The following is a 21,862-nucleotide window of genomic DNA, read 5'->3' as shown; positions in this document are numbered from 1 at the left end:
TTAATAATGTAACACAAGGGATTAAATATTGTCAGATCAGTGAATCCAGAAACTGTCACAGTTACATCATTATCAGCACTCAATTATCATCTCTTTTTTTTTCCTTCCTCATACCAAACATGGCTTGGAAAAATAGTTAAAACAACCAGAGTGAATAAAAGAAAAAATACTGATGTTAAAAACTCAAGGTTCAAGAGTTCAACTAAAGAAAACGCTGATCTCCTTAATGGTGACATCAAACCAAAAATTTTCAAAAAAATATCAACATCTAAACTTCTGTTAGTTCTCAATAATATCTTCGGTAGAAATAAGAAAGTTAAACTGGTCAGTAATAAGTGTAATAATGTATAATGGCTGGAAGACAGTTCTGCTTTTTTTTTCCATTCTTGTTCCTCTTTTCAGTGGGTCTGCTTGTTAACAGCAGGTGTTTATTATTAATGCTCAATCATCACTTAAAGTCCCTGTAAAGTCAATTCTGAGAATTCTTTCTAAACACTTTATAAATGTTACAAATGTATTGCTGAAACACATTACAAAGTCTGTGAATTGATTAATGCTTAATTATGAAGTTAGAGCATTACACAGTTTTTCACCAAGTCTCTGCTCAGGATTTTTTGGAGCGGAGCTAAAACAGGGGTCTAATGACGCACATCGTCCCCCGAGCATAGCCCCGCCCCTGACTCTATACAACTGTCGATGACGCACCGAGCGTGGCGCCGCCTCTAACTCTACAGCGGTTCACTCGCTGTGTCTCGAGTGTCATTACAGTTATACAGCCCTTTGTACATTTATTAATGCCTTACATGGTTGTTAAAATATAAAATATCGGTCTCCTTATTTAAATTTCCTAAAACGATATGAAGGATTCTAAAGTGATCGTTGTAAACCGGATATTTTACAAACTTTCATCAGACAGCTGGGATTCACAGATAATCCGCTGTTTTTGGTGAATGTGACTGAACAGACCTCGTCCACCCCTCCCGCCTCGGCCTTCTTACCGTCCCGATGATAACCAATGATATATGTGACCGGACAGAGTCTCTCCCGTCCCGGCCTTCATCCTCCCGTCTCGCGGCACCGTCATTTGTCGACTCGACAACAGTCCGGCAGTACGTGCCCAATGAGTGTAAGTTGTCGTGTGTGCTTATGTTATAATAGGTACTCCACAGTAACTCTACTAAAATGTGCAACCCTCTAACGTGGTTCTTTTGTTTGTATACATCAGTTTGACTCATTAGAAAAGTAAAGTGAAACGGCAGCTCTCGCGAGTGGGCGTGGTTTCAACGCCGACAGCGGACACGCCCCCAGCGTTTGAGAGCAGAGAGCGCTGCCTATTTTTTCGAGATTTTGATAACTTATTTCATTTACTTGCAGATTTTTTTAATAATTCAAATTTGGCTGGGTGGTTAATAACACATTTTTCTGTGGTGTGACAAGCTCAAAACACATACTTTAAAATGACTTTACAGGGACTTTAAATATTAACTTAATTATCTCAATGCAACACAGCCTCAATGTTACTTTTACTCTGTAGTGTGGACACTAGAGGATGTTCCTGTGGAGTTGAAAGGGTTAAAGGTGCAAGATAAAAAGACACACCCACAAAATGTATTTTAACAAACTGTACGTAAAAAAAAAAAAAAAGTAATAAACTGGCAACACTGTTGCCAGTAGTTTACTGTAAAATTGAGTTTTGTGGGTCACCATTGTGCTGAAGAGTAGAGCCTGTGCTTAAGTTCAGGAGGAGATCAAAAGGCATTGGTCATATGCTGCATGTTGTTTTATTTAAAGGTGCCCTAGAACATTTTTTTTTTTTTTAAAGATGTAATATAAGTCTAAGGTGTCCCCTGAATGTGTCTATGAAGTTTCAGCTCAAAATACCCCATAGATTTTTTTTTTATTCATTTTTTTTAACTGCCTATTTTAAGGCATATTTGGAAATGAGCCGATTTCAGGTTGCGGCCTCCCGAGCTCTCGACTCTATCACAGCATAAACAAAGTTCACACAGCTAATATAACCCTCAAATGGATCTTTACAAAGTGTTCGTCATGCATACTGCATGCATGCGTCAGATCATGTAAGTATAGTATTTATCTGGGTGTTTACATTTGATATTGAATGAGTTTGAGGCTATGCTTTGTGGCTAACTGGCTAACACTACACTTTTGGAGAGATTTATAAAGAATGAAGTTGTGTTTATGAATTATACAGATAATGAAAATAGCGATGGCTCTTGAATACAGTAAGAAACTATGGTAAATTTAACCACATTTAACAGTACATTAGCAACATGTAAACAAAACATTTAGAAAGACAGTTTACAAATATCTCTAAAAATATCATGTTTTCATGGATCATGTCAGTTTTTGTTGCTCCATCTGCCATTTTTCGCTGTTTTCTTTGCTTGCTTACCTAGTCTGATGATTCAGCTGTGCACAGATCCAGACGTTCTGCCCTTGTGTAATACCTCAATCATGAGCTGGTATATGCAAATATTGGGGTCATACATATAAATGATCGCGACTGTTACGTAACAGTCGGTGTTATGTTGAGATTTGCCTGTTTTCCGGAGGTCTTTTAAACAAATGAGATTTATATAAGAAGGAGGAAACAATGGAGTTTGAGACTCACTGTATGTCTTTTCCATGTACTGAACTCTTGTTATTTAACTATGCCGAGGTACATTCAATTTTTAATTCTAGGGCACCTTTATTTAACAGATGGTGACTGTGTATTTGATGGTGCATTGAAAATCTCTATCTAAAATGTTTTTAAATAAATTCAAAATAATAATATGCTCACATTACTAGCATGTAATAAATATTAGTTTGTAAATGGCAGTCTGACAATTTTAGGCAGTTGGTTTCTGCAAATTAAATGACGTAACACGAGTTTTAATTTAGTGCATGGTATGTTTACAGTAAAATACTGTAGATTACAGTAAATAACTATACAATCAACAGTAAATTACTGGCAACAGTGTTGCAAGTATTTTACTGTAAAAACGCCTGACAAGGTCTAATAGCCCAGCTAACAGAATTTTCTTATAAGAACGTTCTCTAAATATTCAGTGTTGGTTCTGGGAATGTAAAAAACTTCCAGTTTTCTTGACGTTACAGGAAGTTCGCACGTTCCATCATTACCAATAGAGTTAAATGGGACTTACGACCATGGATCACCAACTATGCTTTTGGGAAAAGCACCCCTGGTTAGTAATACGTGAAGCTGGTAATGCTGTTTGTGGAGTTGTTTGATCAGATCTTCAGAGATTTAATGTCTTTTATCTTCGGTTTATCTCAGGCTGTGGCTGAAGAAAGTTGTAGTTTGTGTTCTTATTTCTCTTTCTTTGGTGTTTGTTCACAGCAGGTGTTTGAATGATTGAAAGAATGTTTCAGGAACATCATACTAACCTTTAAATAACATTCTACTAACATTAAGGAAACTGGACATTTTCATGTTCTTGGAATGTTACAAATCAACGTTCCTACAATGTTGAATTTTAGATCAAAATTAAGTTGAAAGAACATTTAGCAGGAACGCTTAGAACGTTATACCTTATAAAAACGTTCCTATAACGTCAAGAAAACTGGACGTTTTTAATGTTCCCAGAACCAATACTGAATATTTAGAGAAAGTTCTTATAACAAAATTCTGTTAGCTGGTTTATCAGATATATTGGCATATTGGTAGTGGCACCAGTGCGACCTCTAACAAAAGCTGAATGAAACAGCACCTTTATGAACCGTGCCACATAGAATATTTATCAGCTCAGACCAAAACACATTTTAGCGTGAGCTTAGAGCCAATGTGTTTACGCTCCAGAGGTGGACATTCCAGGGGTCAGAAAGTAAAAGTCCTGCCATATTTTTATCTCATCCACTGAAGCATTAATGAGATAATTAAGTGATTAATTGAGTGATGATTGAGCATTATTGAAGACACCTGATGATAAAAAGCAAAATCACCAAAGGAGAAAATCACAATTTTTAAATTACCATCATCGAGGTCAGGGTTTGCTTTAGTTAAGCTCATGACCCTTGCCTCTTTAGTATTAGATTTTGTTTGGGCAGTTTTAACTGCATTAAAACAGACATCAAGAATCAGCCTGTGAATCTCAACAACGGTGACAAGCAACATATTCTGATCAACAGATCAACTCTGAACATTAGAAAACAAGCTACTAAAAAGTCACAGAAAAACAGCAAAATTTTAATAGTGAGAATAAATGAAATTACTAAGAAAATTTAGCTCATAATTTATTCATAGAGTAATGCATGATGGGAGCCATGGATGAATTTTGATTGGTGGCTCCCAGAATGCATTGCAACATGCTTTATGATGGCCACCACTGTTGAGATTCACAGGATGATTCTTGATGTTTGTGTGTTTAAATGAGTGTTTTTAAAAAAATTAGAACTCTTAAAAAAAAAAAAATTGTATTGTAAAAGCTGATTGTGCTGTAGAATCACAGTGCTGCTGTAATCAATAATGTAAAACTAACTCAGAGATTGGGCTTTAAATGAGTTCAGTGATTCATATCAAATAATGTTTATGCAAAAACATAACCAACACCACCTGATCATCTTTTAACTTTGCTTGTTTGGTTGGTTTTAATGCAGTTAAAACTGCCCAAACAAATTCTAAGACTAAAAAGTCAAGGGTTAAGAGCTCAACTAAAATAAACCCTGACCTCGATGATGGTAACTTAAAAATTGTGATTTTTCTCCTTTGGTGATTCTGCTTGTTATCATCAGGTGTCTTCAATAATGCTCAATCATCACTCAATTTATCACTTAATTATCTCATTAATGCTTCAGTGGATGAGATAAAAATATGGCAGGACTTTTATTTTCTGACCCCTGGAATGTCCACCTCTGTTACGCTCTGACCATCTTGATCACGTGACCAGTGCTGCAAGATCCAGTGAGAAGCGTTCCAGTTCGGCCTAGAGCTCTCGCACACAAACCACAAATGTCTCTGTGATTTAAACCCCATAAAATGATTGAAATTACTTCAGAAAATATGTTCTTTGTAGAGGATTTGTATTTAAGTCATATTAGTATCATTTGTATTTTTTTATTTATTCAAGTTTCTTTTCTAGATTATTAAAAATGCATTATGAAAGAAAAGAACCATGAATAACATTCTACATAATTTAAACACATAAATCATAAATCTCAGGTAAATGCTGTTATTTACAGACACACAGTGAACACTTACCTTCCTCCTAGCTTTGACAGGACAGATGATTTACCCATGATGAGGTACGACTTGTCTTTAACCAATCCCAAATGATCTCTGCAACTGGGACGAGCCAAAAATGGTCTGACTTTCCCCTCAACATTCTCATCATTTCCTACAAGACAGAACAGTGTTTAAGAAGCACTTTCACTACAATGCAATGTAGCCTCATGCTAAACATGTGTTTGAGAGGAGAAACATCATTTAACTGGAATCAGACACATTTCAAATGCATTTCATGATCAGTGGAGAAACATGGAGAAAGTATTGAACCGTACCTTCTTTCAGCACCTTGTCCACCTTCAAGTGATAGATGTCAGAGTCCAGTGCCAGATCCATCCCCACCACTGTGACCTTATAAACTGTCAAATATACATGTTATATTGTTATCTACATTTAACATCAAAGGATCAGGTCAAACTTTTTAAACTTGCATTTACACAAGGGTTAAAGGAAGTCCACACACACACACACGCACACACACACACACCAACACATTTACATCATGTTGATCCAGACCTGTATGGCTTACTTTCTTCAGCAAAACACCAAAAAATATTTTTTCCCACAAAAATATGACATTTAAATAATAATAAAAAACACTCCATTCATCACTCACAGACTCACTGATTAAACTGCAGTAGTTCTTGAGTTAACAGTTCACTTGAGGAGATCATATTCAGTGAATAACTTAAATTTGGGTCTGATCCTCACACAAAGCTATTGTTTAATTTCAGGAGACTTGGAATACAGTGCACAAGCCAAATGTTCTACTCTTATTGTGTGTTTGCCAATTATGAAGCTTAACCGACATGGTCATTATGAAAAGAGCAACACATAACGTCATATCTGATTTGGCGAACTGTTTTTTATTGGCAGCAGTGTGCTCACTTGTTTGCATTCTGTCCATGATTTATAATAAAAAAATAAATAAAAAATAATTCCACAGAAAAACAACAGGATCCTGCATGTTTAGAACAACATGAGAGTGTGTAAATAATGAAACTTCTTGAAGTATGACAGTCATGAACATGAATTAACAAAATAATTTACCATAATCCATGCCAACTTTACAGGCTTCAACCAAACGATCCTCTTCTTTTACGTTTTCTTTCTTCTGGTAAGTGCATTTTTCTGTGTTCAGAGAAGTTTATGTTCATGCACACGTGTACACACTTGCAATCACACACAAATATCCATAAAATTGTCATAAACAAGAAAAACATAGAATGTATTAGAACTTTTTCCATGTAAAGAAGCCATTATTATGGAGCTGCCCAGCTAACAGAATTTCTGGAAACATTAAAAACGTCCAGTTTTCTTGACGTTACAGGAACGTTTTTATAAGGTATAATGTTCCTCAAACGTTCTTTCAACTTAATTTTGATCTAAAATTCAACATTGTAGGAACGTTGATTTGTAACATTCCAAGAAGGTTAGTATGATGGTTATTCACCTGCTGTGAACAAGCACTGAAAGAAAGAGAAATAAGAACACAAACTACAACTTTCTTCAGCCACAGCCTTAGATGAACTGAAGATCAAAGACATTAAATCTCTGAAGATCTGATGAAACAACTCCACAAACAGCATTACCAGCTTCACTTATTACTAACCAGACTGACTTTATTTCTGTCACACGTCTACGAAGTTCTTACTGAGAATTAACAGTTTAGATGTTTAGTTTGAGGTCACCATCATGGAGGTTGGTGGTTGCTTTAGTTGAGCTCTTGACCCCTGAATGCTATATAGGCAATTCTTTATGAGTACTTGCATGTTTTCAGAAAACATTTCTGCACTGACAAAAGAGATCAGCATGTCTGTTTTAATTACAGATAAATAACTGCATTAAAGTGGTGTAAGCAACTGCTTTTTTTTTCCTTGTAAATGTTAGTAATGTCCAGATCGCAAACGAAACGTTCTTTTTAACCGGTTCTTTTCAGTGAACCGGTTGAACCAGTTCACCAAATCGGTCTGAATCGTTCCAAACAGTTCGCATCTCCAGTTAGCAAACACGAATCCACAAATTACTAAAGTTATTCACTTTTTGACGTGCCTGACACTACCTCTCGAAATAAACCACCATCCCAGAGTTATTTAGTTATACAGTGCAACGGTTTTCGGATCACCAGTACACAACCGAGAACCGCTTCTTTTGGACGTGTCCGATTTGAGAACCGGTGAGCTGATGATACTGCGCATGCGTGATTCAGCGTGTGATCTGAAGCTACCAGAGGTGGAAAGTCCAGGGGTCAGAAAGTAAAAGTCCTGCCATATTTTTTTTCCACCCACTGAAGCAGTGCTAAAGTTAATGAGATAAATAAGTGATTAATTAAGTGATGATTGGCCATTATTGAAGACACCTGATGATAACAAGCAGAATCACCAAAGGAGAAAATCACAATTTTTAAGACACCATCGTGGAGATGAGGGTTTGCTTTAGTTGAGCTCTTGACCCTTGACTATTTAATATTAGTTCTTGTTTGGGCTGTTTTAACTGAGTTATAACAGCCAGACAAGCAAAGAGAAAAGATGGTCAGGTAACGTTGGTTATGTTTTTCTGAGTTAGATTCACATTGTTGATTACAGCAGCACTGTGATTCTACAGCACAAGATCCAGTTTTCTTCAAAATAATTCAAAGGTTTCATCAAAAGTTGTTCTTAGTTGTTCTTAAAAATTGTGATTTTCTCCTTTGGTGATTCTGCTTGTTATCATCAGGTGTCTTCAATAATGGTCAATCATCACTCAATGAATCACTTATTTATCTCATTAACTTTAACACCACTTCAGTGGGTGGAAAAAAAATATGGCAGGACTTTTACTTTCTGACCCCTGGACTTTCCACCTCTGGAAGCTACAGAACAGTAACGTCACAGCACCGGTTAACTAGGACAACTGATGCTATGAGAGGACTCGAATGAGGGGCCAATCTGGTGTTTATTTAATTACAAATAAATCGTAATGTAAGAGGATCATGGTTTCTACTCTGATGAAGACTAATGTATTCACTTTATAACTGTAAAACTTTGTTTGCCCATCACTGCCTGTATATGTCATGTGTTTGGATGCTTTAGATGCAAAACTAAATTGTAAGAAATGCTTCAGATTATGTTTTAGTTGACTGATGTTATGATTATTGACTTTATATATTTGAATGTGTTAAGTTTTTTCATCCCTGCCTGCGATAGACGACGTCATCGCTGATGACGTCATTACGTCGGAGCGTAAAAGAACCGGTGAACCATTTTTTTTCAACCGGTTTATTGAATCGAACTGTCCAAAAGAACCAGTTCACAGAAAAGAACCGAACTTCAATTTTTTTTCTATTGTCACCATTGTTGAGGTTTGTATGATGAGTGCTGATGTCTAGGTGTGTCAAGATTTTAATGAGTTTTGAACAATCTAATATAAAACAGTTCAGTGTTAAATAAAACATTCTAATCAGATTTTTGAGTTGTTTACTTTTCACATAATACTTCAATATCAAAATAAAAAAATACAATAAAGCAGTTGACTAAACCCTTTTATTGCAGTTGTTTGCCTGTTATTAAAACAGAAATGCTCATCTTCTTTATCAATGCAGAAATGTTTTCTGAAAACACATGCAGTGGCTGATAAAGAAAGCAGCTCTATAATAGTGATGTGTCATTCTTGAACGATTTGTTCATTTTGAACAAATCTTTAATGTGACTCGGGAAGAACGAGTCGTCTCGGGGGGTGATTCGTACAGTCATGCATGTGTAATATTCTACAGGTTCTGTACTGCTAGTAGTTCACCTGATGATTCAATTGATTAGCTCATTTCATGAGTCTTTCGGGTTTTGAGTCGTTCCTTAATCACGTGACAGACCCATACGCTACCAATGCATTCTGAGCCGGAAAGAGAATTGATTAGTTATTTTTATGAGTCTTTCGGGTTTTGAGTCATTACTTAATCATGTGACAGACCCATACGCTAAACCAATGCATTCTGATTAATCAAAATTTTATTCATAACAGGCCTTTATTTATTTATAAAATAATAACACACCACAGATCTTTAGGAAACAGTATCAAAAACATAGTGACAGAAATGTCAGAAATAGCGTATGGGTCTGTCACGTTATTAAGGAACGACTCAAAACCCGAAAGACTCATAAAAAGAACTAATCAATTCTCTTTCCGGCTCAGAATGCATTGGTTTGCGTATGGGTCTGTCACGTTATTAAGGAATGACTCAAAACCCGAAGGACTCATGAAGAGAACTAAACAATTCTATTTCTGGCTCAGAATGCATTGGTTTAGCATGGGACTGCCTGTCATGTCATTAAGGAATGACTTAACCCCAAAGACTTGTCAGACAAGAGGTGAGGTGAGCTTAATCAGCTTGTCATAAACTGAAGACCCAGATAAAGAATGAATTAATCATTTCTGAATCTTATAGCATTGTAGTTTTGTATTGTTTGTAGTGTGATCAAAGTTTGCATAATTAGTAGATGTGTTGGGGAAGTAACACGTAACCTTTTAATTACATTTTGCTAAAATGAATGAAATGACTTTAAAAAAGATTCATTCATTTTGTTGAACGAGACTCAAAAGTCAGAGTCGATAAAATGATCTATAACAGTCAGGGGTCAAGAGCTCAACTAAAGCAACCACCAACCTCCATGATGGTGACCTCAAACAAAACCTAAAAACTTCTATTAACCCTCAATAAGAGCTTCTGTATTCTGTAGAGCCTCTTTAATTTGTCATTTATACTTTTTGGTTTTGCATTATCAGAACCCGTGAAACTACAGCATGAGGAGAGAAATAAAAAGCATTGCAGCAAATATTGATTCGGCAATGTACAAGCGTTTCTTGTAAAACACTATTGTAACTGCTCAAACACAAAATATTTTAAAAACATAAGAGGTGTCGAGAGCCCAATTAAAACAAACCCTGACCATCATGATGGTGGCATATTTTTTTTCTCTGTTAATTCTCAGTAAGAACTTATTTATACATGTGACAGAAATAAAGTCAGTCTGGTAAGTGATAAGTGAATCAGATCTTTTAATCAGATCTTGAGAGATTTAATGTCTTTTATGTTCAGTTGATTTCATCTAAGGCTGTGGCTGAAGTCAGTTGCAGTTCTTGTGTTTCTCTTTTCTTCAGTTATTCTGTTTGTTAACAGCAGGTGTTCATCATTAATGTTCAATAATCCCCAAATTAATTGCTTAATTATCTCATTAAATTTAACTCTGCTTTAGTGTTACTTTAACAATATTTTTAAACATTCCATATGAGTCCCATCTTACCGGGTGTTAAAGTTAATGAGATAATTGATTGATGATTGAGTGATGACTGACAATTAGTGGAGACACCTGATGATAATAAGCAGAATCACTGAAGAAACAAGAGAAAAAGAGAGAGACACAACACAAAAACTGGAGCAGCCAAAGATAAATTAATGTTAATAAATAGAGTCAGGAGCCCAACTAAAGGAAATGCTTTTCACCATCATGGTGACTTCAAACTAAACTTTCATTCCAACATTAACATCTAAACATCTGTTAATTCTCAGTAAGAACTTTTGTTGATGTGTGACAGAAATCAAATCTGGTTAATAATAAGTGTATAATGTTTAACCCCTTAACTGTCACAGTCCCACTGGCCAGACGCCTCCCAGCCAGCACACCCTTGTTTAGCACATGGTTTAGCCCAGATGAAATGAACACTACTCAGTGTGCACACTACAGGCTATTAAATGTAACACTGTATTGGTCTTGGAGTTAATGAGATAATTAGTTGATAACGAGCAGAATCACAGAAGGACAGAGAAACAACAAGAACTACAACTTCAGCCACAGCCTTCGATGAAATCAACTGAAGATAAAAGACATTAAATCTCTGAAGATCTGATTAAACATCTCCATAAACAGCATTACCAGCTTCACTTATTACTAACCAGACTGACTTTATTTCTTACATACATCTACAGAAGCTTTTATTAAGAATTACCAGAGGTTTAGATGTTGATGATTTGTTGAAAATAATAGTTTTGTTTGATGTCACTGTGATCGAGGTCAGTCGTTGCTTTAGTTAGGCAGTTTGACTCTTAACTCTTTTAGTGTTAGTTTTCCTGTGTCTGTTATAGCTGTTTCTTATAGCAACATTGACAAGAGAAAATATGATCAGCTGCTTTATGATAAGAACATAACTGTCATGTAGTGGCTTTTTTCACTCATCTAATGGCTGAGCTTTATATGAATAAAATGTTAAGTTTGTGTTGACTCTTCTAGAAATACAATGATAAAACGGTTTAACCCCTTAACTGTCACGATCCCGTTGGCGGGACGCCTCCTAGCCAGGGCCACATGGTTTAGCCCAGATGAAATGAACATTGTTCAGAGTGCACACTACAGGCTGTTAAATGTAACATTGAATCAGTGTTGGAGTTAATGAGATAATCAAGTAATTGATTGAGTGATGATTGAGAATTAATGCAGATAGCTGCTGTTAACAAGAAGAATGAATGAAAGAAATAAACAAGAACAGAAAATCAAATCGAATGCATTCGATTCTGGGTGCATCATGCAAAACTCATCCATGGACCCCAGAATGCATTGCAGCATTAAGCATGTCACCATTGTTGAGATTCATACGCTGATTCTTGATGTATGTTTGTGAGTAAATCTCACCGTAGATCAAAGTGTTTAATGTACAATCTCTTTTAAAATCATTCAGATTTTCTGATTAAAACTGTGCTGGATCTTTACATGAATCACATTAAAACACAGTTAGTAAGACATTGCTCATATTAAACTCAGTTATAAGATCAGTGAATTAAGCCACTGCGCAGTGATTATATTCATATCATGAAGCAGTTACAGCATCAGATTGTGTTTTCTCTTGTTTTTCTTGCTCTAACAAATTCAGTTACAGCAGCCAGAGAAACCCTGACATTATTAAAAACAAGTCAAACTACTCAACTAAAGTAAACTCTGATCACCATGATGGTAAGATAAAAAAAATCAATAAAACATCATCAACAACAACAACAACAAAAAAAACTCTCTCTTCATTCTCAATAAGAGCTTCTGTATATGGAGTTGTTTAACCTCTTAACTGTCACGATCCCGTTGGCGAGACGCCTCTCAGCCAGCACACCCATGTAGAGCCACATGGTTTTGCCCAGATGAAATGAACATTGTTCAGAGTTAACACTACAGGCTGTTAAATGTAACACTGAATCAGTGTTGGAGTTAATGAGATAATTAAGTAATTGATTGAGTGATGATTGAGAATTAATGAAGATAGCTGTTGTTAACAAGAAGAATGAATGAAAGAAAGAAACAAGAACAGAAAAAATCGAAACACTAGAACTACAACTTACTTCAGCCGCAGCCTTAGATGAAATCAACTGAAGATAAAAGAAGACATTAAATCTCTCCAGATCTCAGCAGATGATTAAACAACTCCATATACAGAAGCTCTTATTGAGAATTAAGAGAGAGTTTTTTTGTTGTTGATGTTTTATTGAATTTTTTTTTATGTTACCATCATGGTGATCAGAGTTTACTTTAGTTGAGTAGTTTGACTTGTGTTTAATAATATCAGGGTTTCTCTGGCTGCTGTAACTGAATTAGTTATGGCAAGAAAAACAAGAGAAAACTCAATCTGATGCTGTAACTGCTTCATGATAAGAATATAATCTCTGCGCAGTGGCTTAATTCACTGATCTTATAACTGCGATTAATATGAGCAATATCTTACTAACTGTGTTTTAATGTGATTCATGTAAAGATCCAGCACAGTTTTAATCAGAAAATCTGAATGATTTTAAAACAGATGGTACACTAAACACTTTGATCTACGGTGAGATTTACTCACAAACATACATCAAGAATCAGCGCATGAATCTCAACAATGGTGACATGCTTAATGCTGCAATGCATTCTGGGGTCCATGGATGAGTTTTGCATGATGCACCCAGAATGCATTGTGGCATGAAGCATGTCACCATTGTTGAGATTCATACGCTGATTGTAGATGTCTGTGTGTGAGGAAGATATGATGGAGTTTTAAAGTGTTTAGTGTACAATGTGTTCTAAAATTCATTCAGCTTTTCTGACTAAAACCGTTTTATCATTTTATTTCTAGAAGAGTCAACACAAACTTAACATTTTATTCATATAAAGCTCAGTCATTAGATGAGTGAAAAAAGCCACTACATGACAGTTATGTTCTTATCATAAAGGAGCTGATCATATTTTCTCTTGTCAATATTGCCATAACAAACAGCTATAACAGACACAGGAAAACTAACATTAATAAAGTTGATAGTCAAACTGCCTAACTAAAGCAAAGACTGACCTCGATCACGGTGACATCAAACAAAACTATTATTTTCAACAAATCATCAACATCTAAACCTCTGGTAATTCTCAATAATAACTTTTGTAGATGTATGTCAGAAATAAAGTCAGTCTGGTTAGTAATAAGTGAAGCTGGTAATGCTGTTTGTGGAGTTGTTGAATCAGATCTTCAGAGATTTAATGTCTTTTATCTTCAGTTGATTTCATCGAAGGCTGTGGCTGAAGTCGTAGTTCTTATTGTTCCTCTGTCCTTCGGTGATTCTGCTCGTTATCACCTAATTATCTCATTAACTCCAAGACCAATTCAGTGTTACATTTAACAGCCTGTAGTGCGCACACTGAGTAGTGTTCATTTCATCTGGGCTAAACCATGAGCTAAACAAGGGTGTGCTGGTTGGGAGGCGCCCAACCAGTGGGACTGTGACAGTTAAGTGGTTAATCCTCTGCTGAGATCTGGAGAGATTTAATGTCTTCTTTTATCTAAGGCTGCAGCTGAAGTCAGTTGTAGTTCTAGTGTTTCGATTTTTTCTGTTCTTGTTGTTTCTTTCTTTCATTCATTCTGCTTGTTAACAGCAGCTATCTTCATTAATTCTCAACCATCACTCAATCAATTACTTGATTATCTCATTAACTCCAACACTGATTCAGTGTTACATTTAACAGCCTGTAGTGTTCACTCTGAACAATGTTCATTTCATCTGGGCTAAACCATGTGGGCCCTACATGGGTGTGCTGGCTGGGAGGCGTCCCGCCAACGGGATCGTGACAGTTAAGAGGTTAATGGCTGGAAGTCAGTTGTAGTTGTTGCGTCTCTCTCTTTTTCTCTTGTTGTTTCTTCAGTGATTCTGCTTATTATCATCAGGTGTCTCCACTAATTGTCAATCATCACTTAATCATCAATCAATTATCTCATTAACTTTAACACTGCTTCAGTGTTACTTTTTAACACCCGGCAAGATGGACTCATATGGAATGTTTAAAAATGTGTTTAAAATGAAATGTTGTAAAATGTGAAAATGAAAAGCATTTAATAAATTCTGATTTTAATTCAGTGTGTGTGTGTGTATAATATATATTTATATATATATATATATATATATATATATATATATATATATATATATATATATATATATATATATATATATATATATATATATATATATATCAATCTAGATCTAATATATCAAAATAGATCAAAATTAAGTTGAAAGAACGTTTGAGGAACATCATACTAACCTTGTAATAACATTTTTAATGTTCCCAGAACCAAAACTGAATATTTAGAGAACGTTCTTATAACAAAATTCTGTTAGCTGGGTTGTTTTATCTGACACTTTGGTTCCCTGCTGTCCACTTGTAATGTTCATCAAATAAAATATTTCAGTAGTTCAGGATACAGTACATGATAATATCTATTTTAACTATTGCATTTGTTGTTTCTGATAATACCTTCTGCACACTGGCACAGGTCTCCCTTACACAGTCTGTATATAGCACCATCTCCCCTATCAGGGCCGTAGAACTTTGTACAACGTGCATCTGGAAAAGAAAAACACACACATGGGTTTAATGCAGGAAGGTCAATTGATTAAATATGTAAATAGATTCAAGATATGCAATTTAATTAATCTCAATAAATTTTATATAACAATATCTGATGAGAAAAGCCCACAAGTAAACATAATTTGAATTAATACTTATTCTTTTTAGTGATTCAAAGACACAGCCCACAAATGTTTATGTTGTACTTGAGACTCATGATACTTAAATCATGTGATCATTTCTGACTGGTTTCTCATTTGACAGCATGCAGTTGAAGATGTCACCAACATTGTTTCAGTACTATTATTTTATATATAGTTTGTGAAAAGTCCTTTTGTAAGAATCATCAAAACAATATCATCATTTGGCACTGGAATTGCTTATTTTATGTATTTGTTTGGGAGCGATACCAGCATCTGTACAGTGTTTGTGTCCAGAAAAAAAAAAAAAACAAACACTGACAACAGAGCAAGCAGAGAGCATATGGAGACATCAGAGAAGGATGTCTACACTCTTAAAACAGATGTGTTAAAAACAACACAACCTGTGTTATATCTTAACACCTGTGTCTAGTTAAGGACAACACATTTTGTGTAACTTTTAACTCAATAAGTGTGTTATTTTTTCTTAATACAGGCATAAAATATTTAACACACTAATGTGAGAGAGAGAGAGAGAGAGAGAGAGAGAGAGAGAGAGAGAGAAAGAGAGAGAGAAACAACACTGTGTCCAACACAACATGTGTTAACTATCATCCAATCGCATGCCATTAAGCAAGTTTGTGCCTCTTTCTTCATTGGTGGATGACTTAACACACGGGTGTTAAAAACAACACAACCTGTGTTATATCTTAACACATCCGTGTGTCTAGTTAAGGACAACACATTTTGTGTAACTTTTATTATTTATTTATTATATTATTTGTTATTCTTCTTATCACAGGCAGCGTTAAAATATTTAACACACGAATGTATCATAAATCACACAATTCTTACACATTCAAATTCTTACACATCAGTGTGTGAGTTTAGGGACAACGCTTGTTGTGTTAATTCTGACACATTCACTGAGTCAATGATTTTAACACAATAAATGTGTCAGGAAGGTGATCTGCTGTTAGCAAGCAGAATCAAAGGAGAAAATCAAAAATTTTAAGTCACCATCACGGAGATGAGTAATTGCTTTAGTTGTAACAGCTAGTCAAGCAAAGAGAAAAAAGGATCAGGTGTTGGTTATGTTTTTGCATAATCATTATTTGGCCTGAATCGCTGAACTCATTTAGAGCCAAATCTATGAGTTGGATTTACATTATTGATTACAGCAGCACTGTGATTCTACAGCACAAGATCAGCTTTATCAATATAATCTGATGGATTTATCAAAGTTGTTCTGATTAAAAAAAAAGAAGTTATTTTAGGCACACACAGACATCAAGAATCAGCGTGTGAATCTCAACAGTGGTGAGAATAATAAAGCATGTTGCAGTGCATTCCGGAAGCCACCAATCAAAATTCATCCATGGCTCCCATCATGCATTGCTGCATGAATAAATTATGAGCTGAATTGTCTTAGTAATTTCCTTTATTCTCACTATTTTTTTTTCTTTCTGTTTTTATGTTACTTTTTAGTAGCTTCTTTTCTAATGTGATCTGTTGATCAGGATATGTTGCTTGTCACTGTTGTTGAGATTCACAGGCTGATTTTTGATGTCTGTGTGTGCCTAAAAGATTTTTTTTTTTTGATCAGATCAACTTTTTAAGAAATACCTTTGAATTATGTAGAAAAAGCAGATCTTCTGCTATAATCAATGATGTAAATGGTGTCTCCACTAATTGTCAATCATCACTCAATCATCAATCAATTATCTCATTAACTTTAACACTGCTTCAGTGTTAATTTTTAACACCCGGCAAGATGGACTCATATGGAATGTTTAAAAATGTGTTTAAAATGAGAACATGAAAAGGATTTAATAAATTCTGATTTTAATTCAGCATGTGTGTGTGTGTGTGTGTGTGTGTGTGTGTAAAATATATTATTGACAGGCATAATTAGGTGTGAAAATAACTGAAGGAAATAAATCAATTTACTAAACAAATTAAGCCAGCTTATTTGATTCATGTTCTTTTGGTTTCTCTATCCAATATTTTTAAAAATTACAAATGCAATGAATATACAGCTATCAGTACTCAGTGCTGGCATGTTCCAAAAATGAATTTACTGGTATCAGACTCATTCTAAAAAAAAATGGTATTGGTGCATCCCTACATTCTACCACAAAAGTGATCGTTAACAGTAACTGGAACAGGAATCATTCGATTCCTTATGATTCCCCTCCCCAATTGCCTGCAGCTGCTGAGGCTGTGCTGACTCACAAAAACATTCAAGCTTGAACTGATCTGACGGTAGAAAAATCAAATATTACAATATATGTACATTAATAAATGCATCCAAAATACTATTTTAATAATTAATGGAACCAGATGACTGTGTAAGTTTGAGATCTCCAGTTTAATTAAATGGAAGTATGTGTTTATGCACATGGACCAAAATCTTACTGGGTGAGTAATATTCATATATTTTGACTGGAGCAGGTTGAAGCAGACCCACGTCAAACATCTTGTGCATTCTGAAGGAAATTCTTTCTGTCTGTTTATGAGAAACCTATTGAAAGAGAGAAATCAATTAAAATGTATAATATGAAATTAATTGTCATATTGTACACTGAACAGGAAACTGTTAACCTTTGAACAAAGCAACAAATAAGTCATTGCAATGAGTTGACCATGTCACCTGCAAATGACAACAGTTCAAATTGTTAAATAAAGTAATAATTATTTTTGTGCAAAAACAAAACAAAAATACTTTTCATTTAATAACATTAAGGTTGAACCACTGTAGTCACGTGGACTATTTTAACTGTCTTAAGTACCTTTCTGGACCAAAAAAGGTGCAATGAGGTTGTGTGTTGTTCAGAAACCCTAAGATTTCATCAAAAATATCTTAATTTGTGTTCTTAAGACAAACAAGGGTCTTATGGGTTTGGGACAAAGTGAGGTATTAACCATGGTTTTGCTAACTATGTTTTAATCATGGTATGTGTAGTAAAACTGTGGTAATACAAATTATAATCAATCTGGGAAAAAAACAAAAAAAAACAAAAAAAAAAACATGGTTACTACACTTTTACTTTAATAAAACCATGGTTAATTTCCATAAGGGTGATTATCAGTCAAAATCATTTATAAATGTATACTATGATGCAAGTAGCCAGGAAGTATGACCATGTTAGTCAACACTGCATTGGCACCCTATTAAACATCATATAGATTTTAAAATCTTGCTAATTACTAAAAGCTCTAAATGGTTTAGCTCCCCAGTACCTGAGTGAGCTCTTAACACATTATAGTCCTTTAAATTTATTGCGATCTCAGAATTCTGGCCAGTTGATAGAACATTAAAATCAACAAATTTGTAACCTTGTGATTTGTACCTTTGGTGACAATTTTGTACCTTCACAGCAAAATCCCCAGTGTTAAATGAACACCCAAAGTGAACATATGAGTCCATCTTGCCGGGTGTTAAAAAGTAACACTGAAGCAGTGTTAAAGTTAATGAGATAATTGATTGATGATTGAGTGATGATTGACAATTGGTGGAGACACCTGATGATAATAAGCAGAATCACTGAAGAAACAACAAGAGAAACAGAGAGAGACACAACAACTACAACTGACTTCCAGCCATTAAACATTACTACACTTATTATTAACCAGTATGATTTGATTTCTGTCATACATCAACAAAAGTTCTTATTGAGAATTAACAGATGTTTAGATGTTAATGTTTTAATGAAAGTTTAGTTTGAAGTCACCATGATGGGGAAAAGCATTTCCTTTAGTTGGGCTCTTGACTATATTTGCTAACATTAGTTTTTTTTTTTTTTGTCTTGTCAAAATTGGCTGCTCTAACTTTGTGTTTGTAGAGCACATTTGTTATGGTCAGAGAAACTATGATCTGAGCTGTGTTTCCCAAAAGTGCTGTGAGCCAAAGTTGATCAATTTAGGTTTACAATGCTTCAGGAAGCACAGTCATAATGGTTGTGTTTTCTCATTGTGAACTGGCCAGATTAATTGGTGACATCCAGTTTTAAAACACTTTGTACATTAAACGCTTCAAATCTCAGACAAAACTTCCTCACACACAGACATCTAGAATCAGCCTAAAGTCCCTGTAAAGTCAATTCTGAGAATTCTTTCTAAACGTTATAAATGTTACAAATGTATTGCTGAAACACATTACAAAAACTGTGAATTGTGTAATAATTAAATGTTAAGTTAGAGCGTTAAACAGTTTTTCACCAAGTCTCTGCTCAGGATATTTTGGTTCCCACCAATAACTGATGATATATGGGGCTGGACAGAGTCTCTCCCGTCCAGCCTTCATCCTCCTGTCTCGTGGCACAGTCATTTATTATTTTTCTTCCATAATTAAAAAGGCTCATTTTGAGTTTGGAGCAGCCCATGCACATGTGCAGTACTTAGCATGCATCTGAAGCCGGGGACACACCTAACGATTAGCTGAAACATTCTAAGACTGAACTGAACACACATACCGATTGTTTCCTTCGACTGGAGCCGATTTTAATCGTTGACTTTTGGAGAAGAACACAAACGTTTACGATTGAGATCGCTGCTAAGCAACACACTGTGTGCGGGATCTTGAAAATAGATGTAAACAAACAGCTGGCGCTCTTCATCTGCAGCTATATTTGTGCGGAAAATAACAAAAAAAGAGGAAAAACGCGCAGGATATGGGTGAGGTCCTGGCTGGAGAGGCAACATGGACTTTGTTCTCTACAGAGAGAATTTGAGGTGAATTTTTAACTTTGTTAAATTAATCTATTTTTAGAGCTTGCACTCTGGTGGTGTCGGGCGTTGTTAAGCAACGATAAGCTGCGATCCTCAATGAAGCTTGATCGACTTGAAACGGCACTGTACAGACCATTAAATTACCACAGAAGTAAGTTATACTACTACAATGCGACCTCAAAGGGCACTTTCACTTTCATGATCAAAGGGACAGGTCTCTTTATATTCTCTCTGTATATATTGTATCATTAACTGTTAATTCTGTATCCGTATCTTTCCAGATAAATAATATATATACAAAACATGCAAAAAAAGTTTTTTTTTAAAAAAAGTCTAGTCATTATCTTTATCATCTGTTGCCCCCCTATTGGCTGGTGCCCCAGGACACTCGCCCAATCCCGTCTATGGACAATCCGGTCCAGTATGTCCAGTACCTGACATGTTCAAAGCTTCTGCAATAGTAGCCCAGCTTCTTTCCTTATCGCTTCTATTATGGTATTCCTTCGAAGATATGTTGTATAGACATTAGTACTCTTACCAGAGTTCAACCAGTTTTTCTTCCATACCGGTTGTCCAATGTGTTTTTATGATGCAAACTTTTTTGACGCCATTTCGCCGCTTGTTTACAATCGCCTGACACAGTCTCCAAGGAAACAGAGACGTCATCGGTCACAAATATTATGCTGCCTTCATGTGCTCTCAGTGCTACTGTAAAGATGACTTTCCTTGAAAAAAATTGAAGGCCCCCCAGTTCGAAACCTGAATGCGATTTGCTCATAATCACAACTTCAGAAGTGGGAATTATCAAATTTGAGAAGAATCTTTGTGAGGAGGACTGGCAATGACTGTTTCTAAAATTCTAAGACTAGAATCGTTAGACGCAGCACACTGCACGATTTCAAGCACCAACTGTAAACACCGACTGAACGCAACTGGCTCTGACTCGGCGTGATTGGACATGAACAGTCATAAGTTTCAAATTACATTCATAATCGGCCTTACAATCATTAAATGTGTGCCCGGCTTTAGAAGACGGACTGTTTCTATAGCAACCGGAGCTTCTAACGACAGCTACAATGACACGATGACTTTACCAATCAGCTCTTTTATTTAAGAGGCAGGACTTATTCCATCATATTGCCTGTTGTTCTTTCTCCCAATCATAGTAATATGAGTTCACTGTCTTTCTAAAAATGAAGTATTTGATATTAATGAGCACTTTGGAACATATATCAGCCAATCAGAAACAATACCATGGTATAAAGCAAAACAAATCAAAAGAAAACAAATGTTTTTGACATCATCGGGCAACACAGTTTGCAGAAATACCTTATCTAAGTAGAGGATGAGGGATCCTCGCTCTGACAGCTCACTGTCCATCTCGAATTTCTGAATATATCTCTCATTCCCTGAAGACAACTGAAGGAAATAATCAATACATGGTATGATCAAAATGTTTTATGTCCTGTCTGCAGCTGTGTGTTACATTCATCTTCTACATATGTGAGATATCTCTGCATCAGTTTATCATCATAATACCTCTTTAAGATCCTTTTCGTCAACATTAAATCCAGTTGGAATGCCAATGTCCAGAATAGTCATGGTGGCATCGGTTTCATTTTTGTAGCTGTGAAGATGGACAGATCAAGAGCAAATTTTATTGATTGGTTTCATAGGTCTTCAGTTTTACTCATGCAGCTTTCACACTACAGCTTTTGTTGAAGACCGAGTCTGTTTGACCACTGAATTATTATATTGTAGTATAACGTAGAGCTGCTCGTCTCTGAATAAACTTTAAAGCTGTTGCATCCACAACACAGTCTCCCCTGGAGTCATTATAGTCACAGGTGTTCATCAGCTGTTCC

The 21,862-nt window shown here is 35.5% G+C and overlaps 1 protein-coding gene across 1 annotated transcript in view; it reads right to left on the bottom strand.

Moving 5' to 3' along the window:
- Positions 1–21,862, bottom strand: part of LOC137031480 (complement C3-like) — a 141,710-nt gene that overhangs the window by 4,086 nt on the left and 115,762 nt on the right. The window contains exons 34-40 of the mRNA XM_067402456.1: positions 21,537–21,624; positions 21,327–21,416; positions 17,685–17,790; positions 15,034–15,123; positions 6,296–6,376; positions 5,521–5,604; positions 5,222–5,357 (exon numbers count right to left, since the gene is read on the bottom strand). Of these exons, the coding sequence (XP_067258557.1) occupies positions 5,222–5,357; positions 5,521–5,604; positions 6,296–6,376; positions 15,034–15,123; positions 17,685–17,790; positions 21,327–21,416; positions 21,537–21,624 (675 nt within the window). The remainder of the gene's footprint in view (positions 1–5,221; positions 5,358–5,520; positions 5,605–6,295; positions 6,377–15,033; positions 15,124–17,684; positions 17,791–21,326; positions 21,417–21,536; positions 21,625–21,862) is intronic.

This window comes from Chanodichthys erythropterus, chromosome 12 (genome assembly GCF_024489055.1).
Source record: "Chanodichthys erythropterus isolate Z2021 chromosome 12, ASM2448905v1, whole genome shotgun sequence".
In the NCBI taxonomy this organism is placed as follows: Eukaryota; Metazoa; Chordata; class Actinopteri; order Cypriniformes; family Xenocyprididae; genus Chanodichthys; species Chanodichthys erythropterus.
Note: the sequence above shows the minus strand (reverse complement) of the source record. Positions and strands in the feature narration are given on the sequence as shown.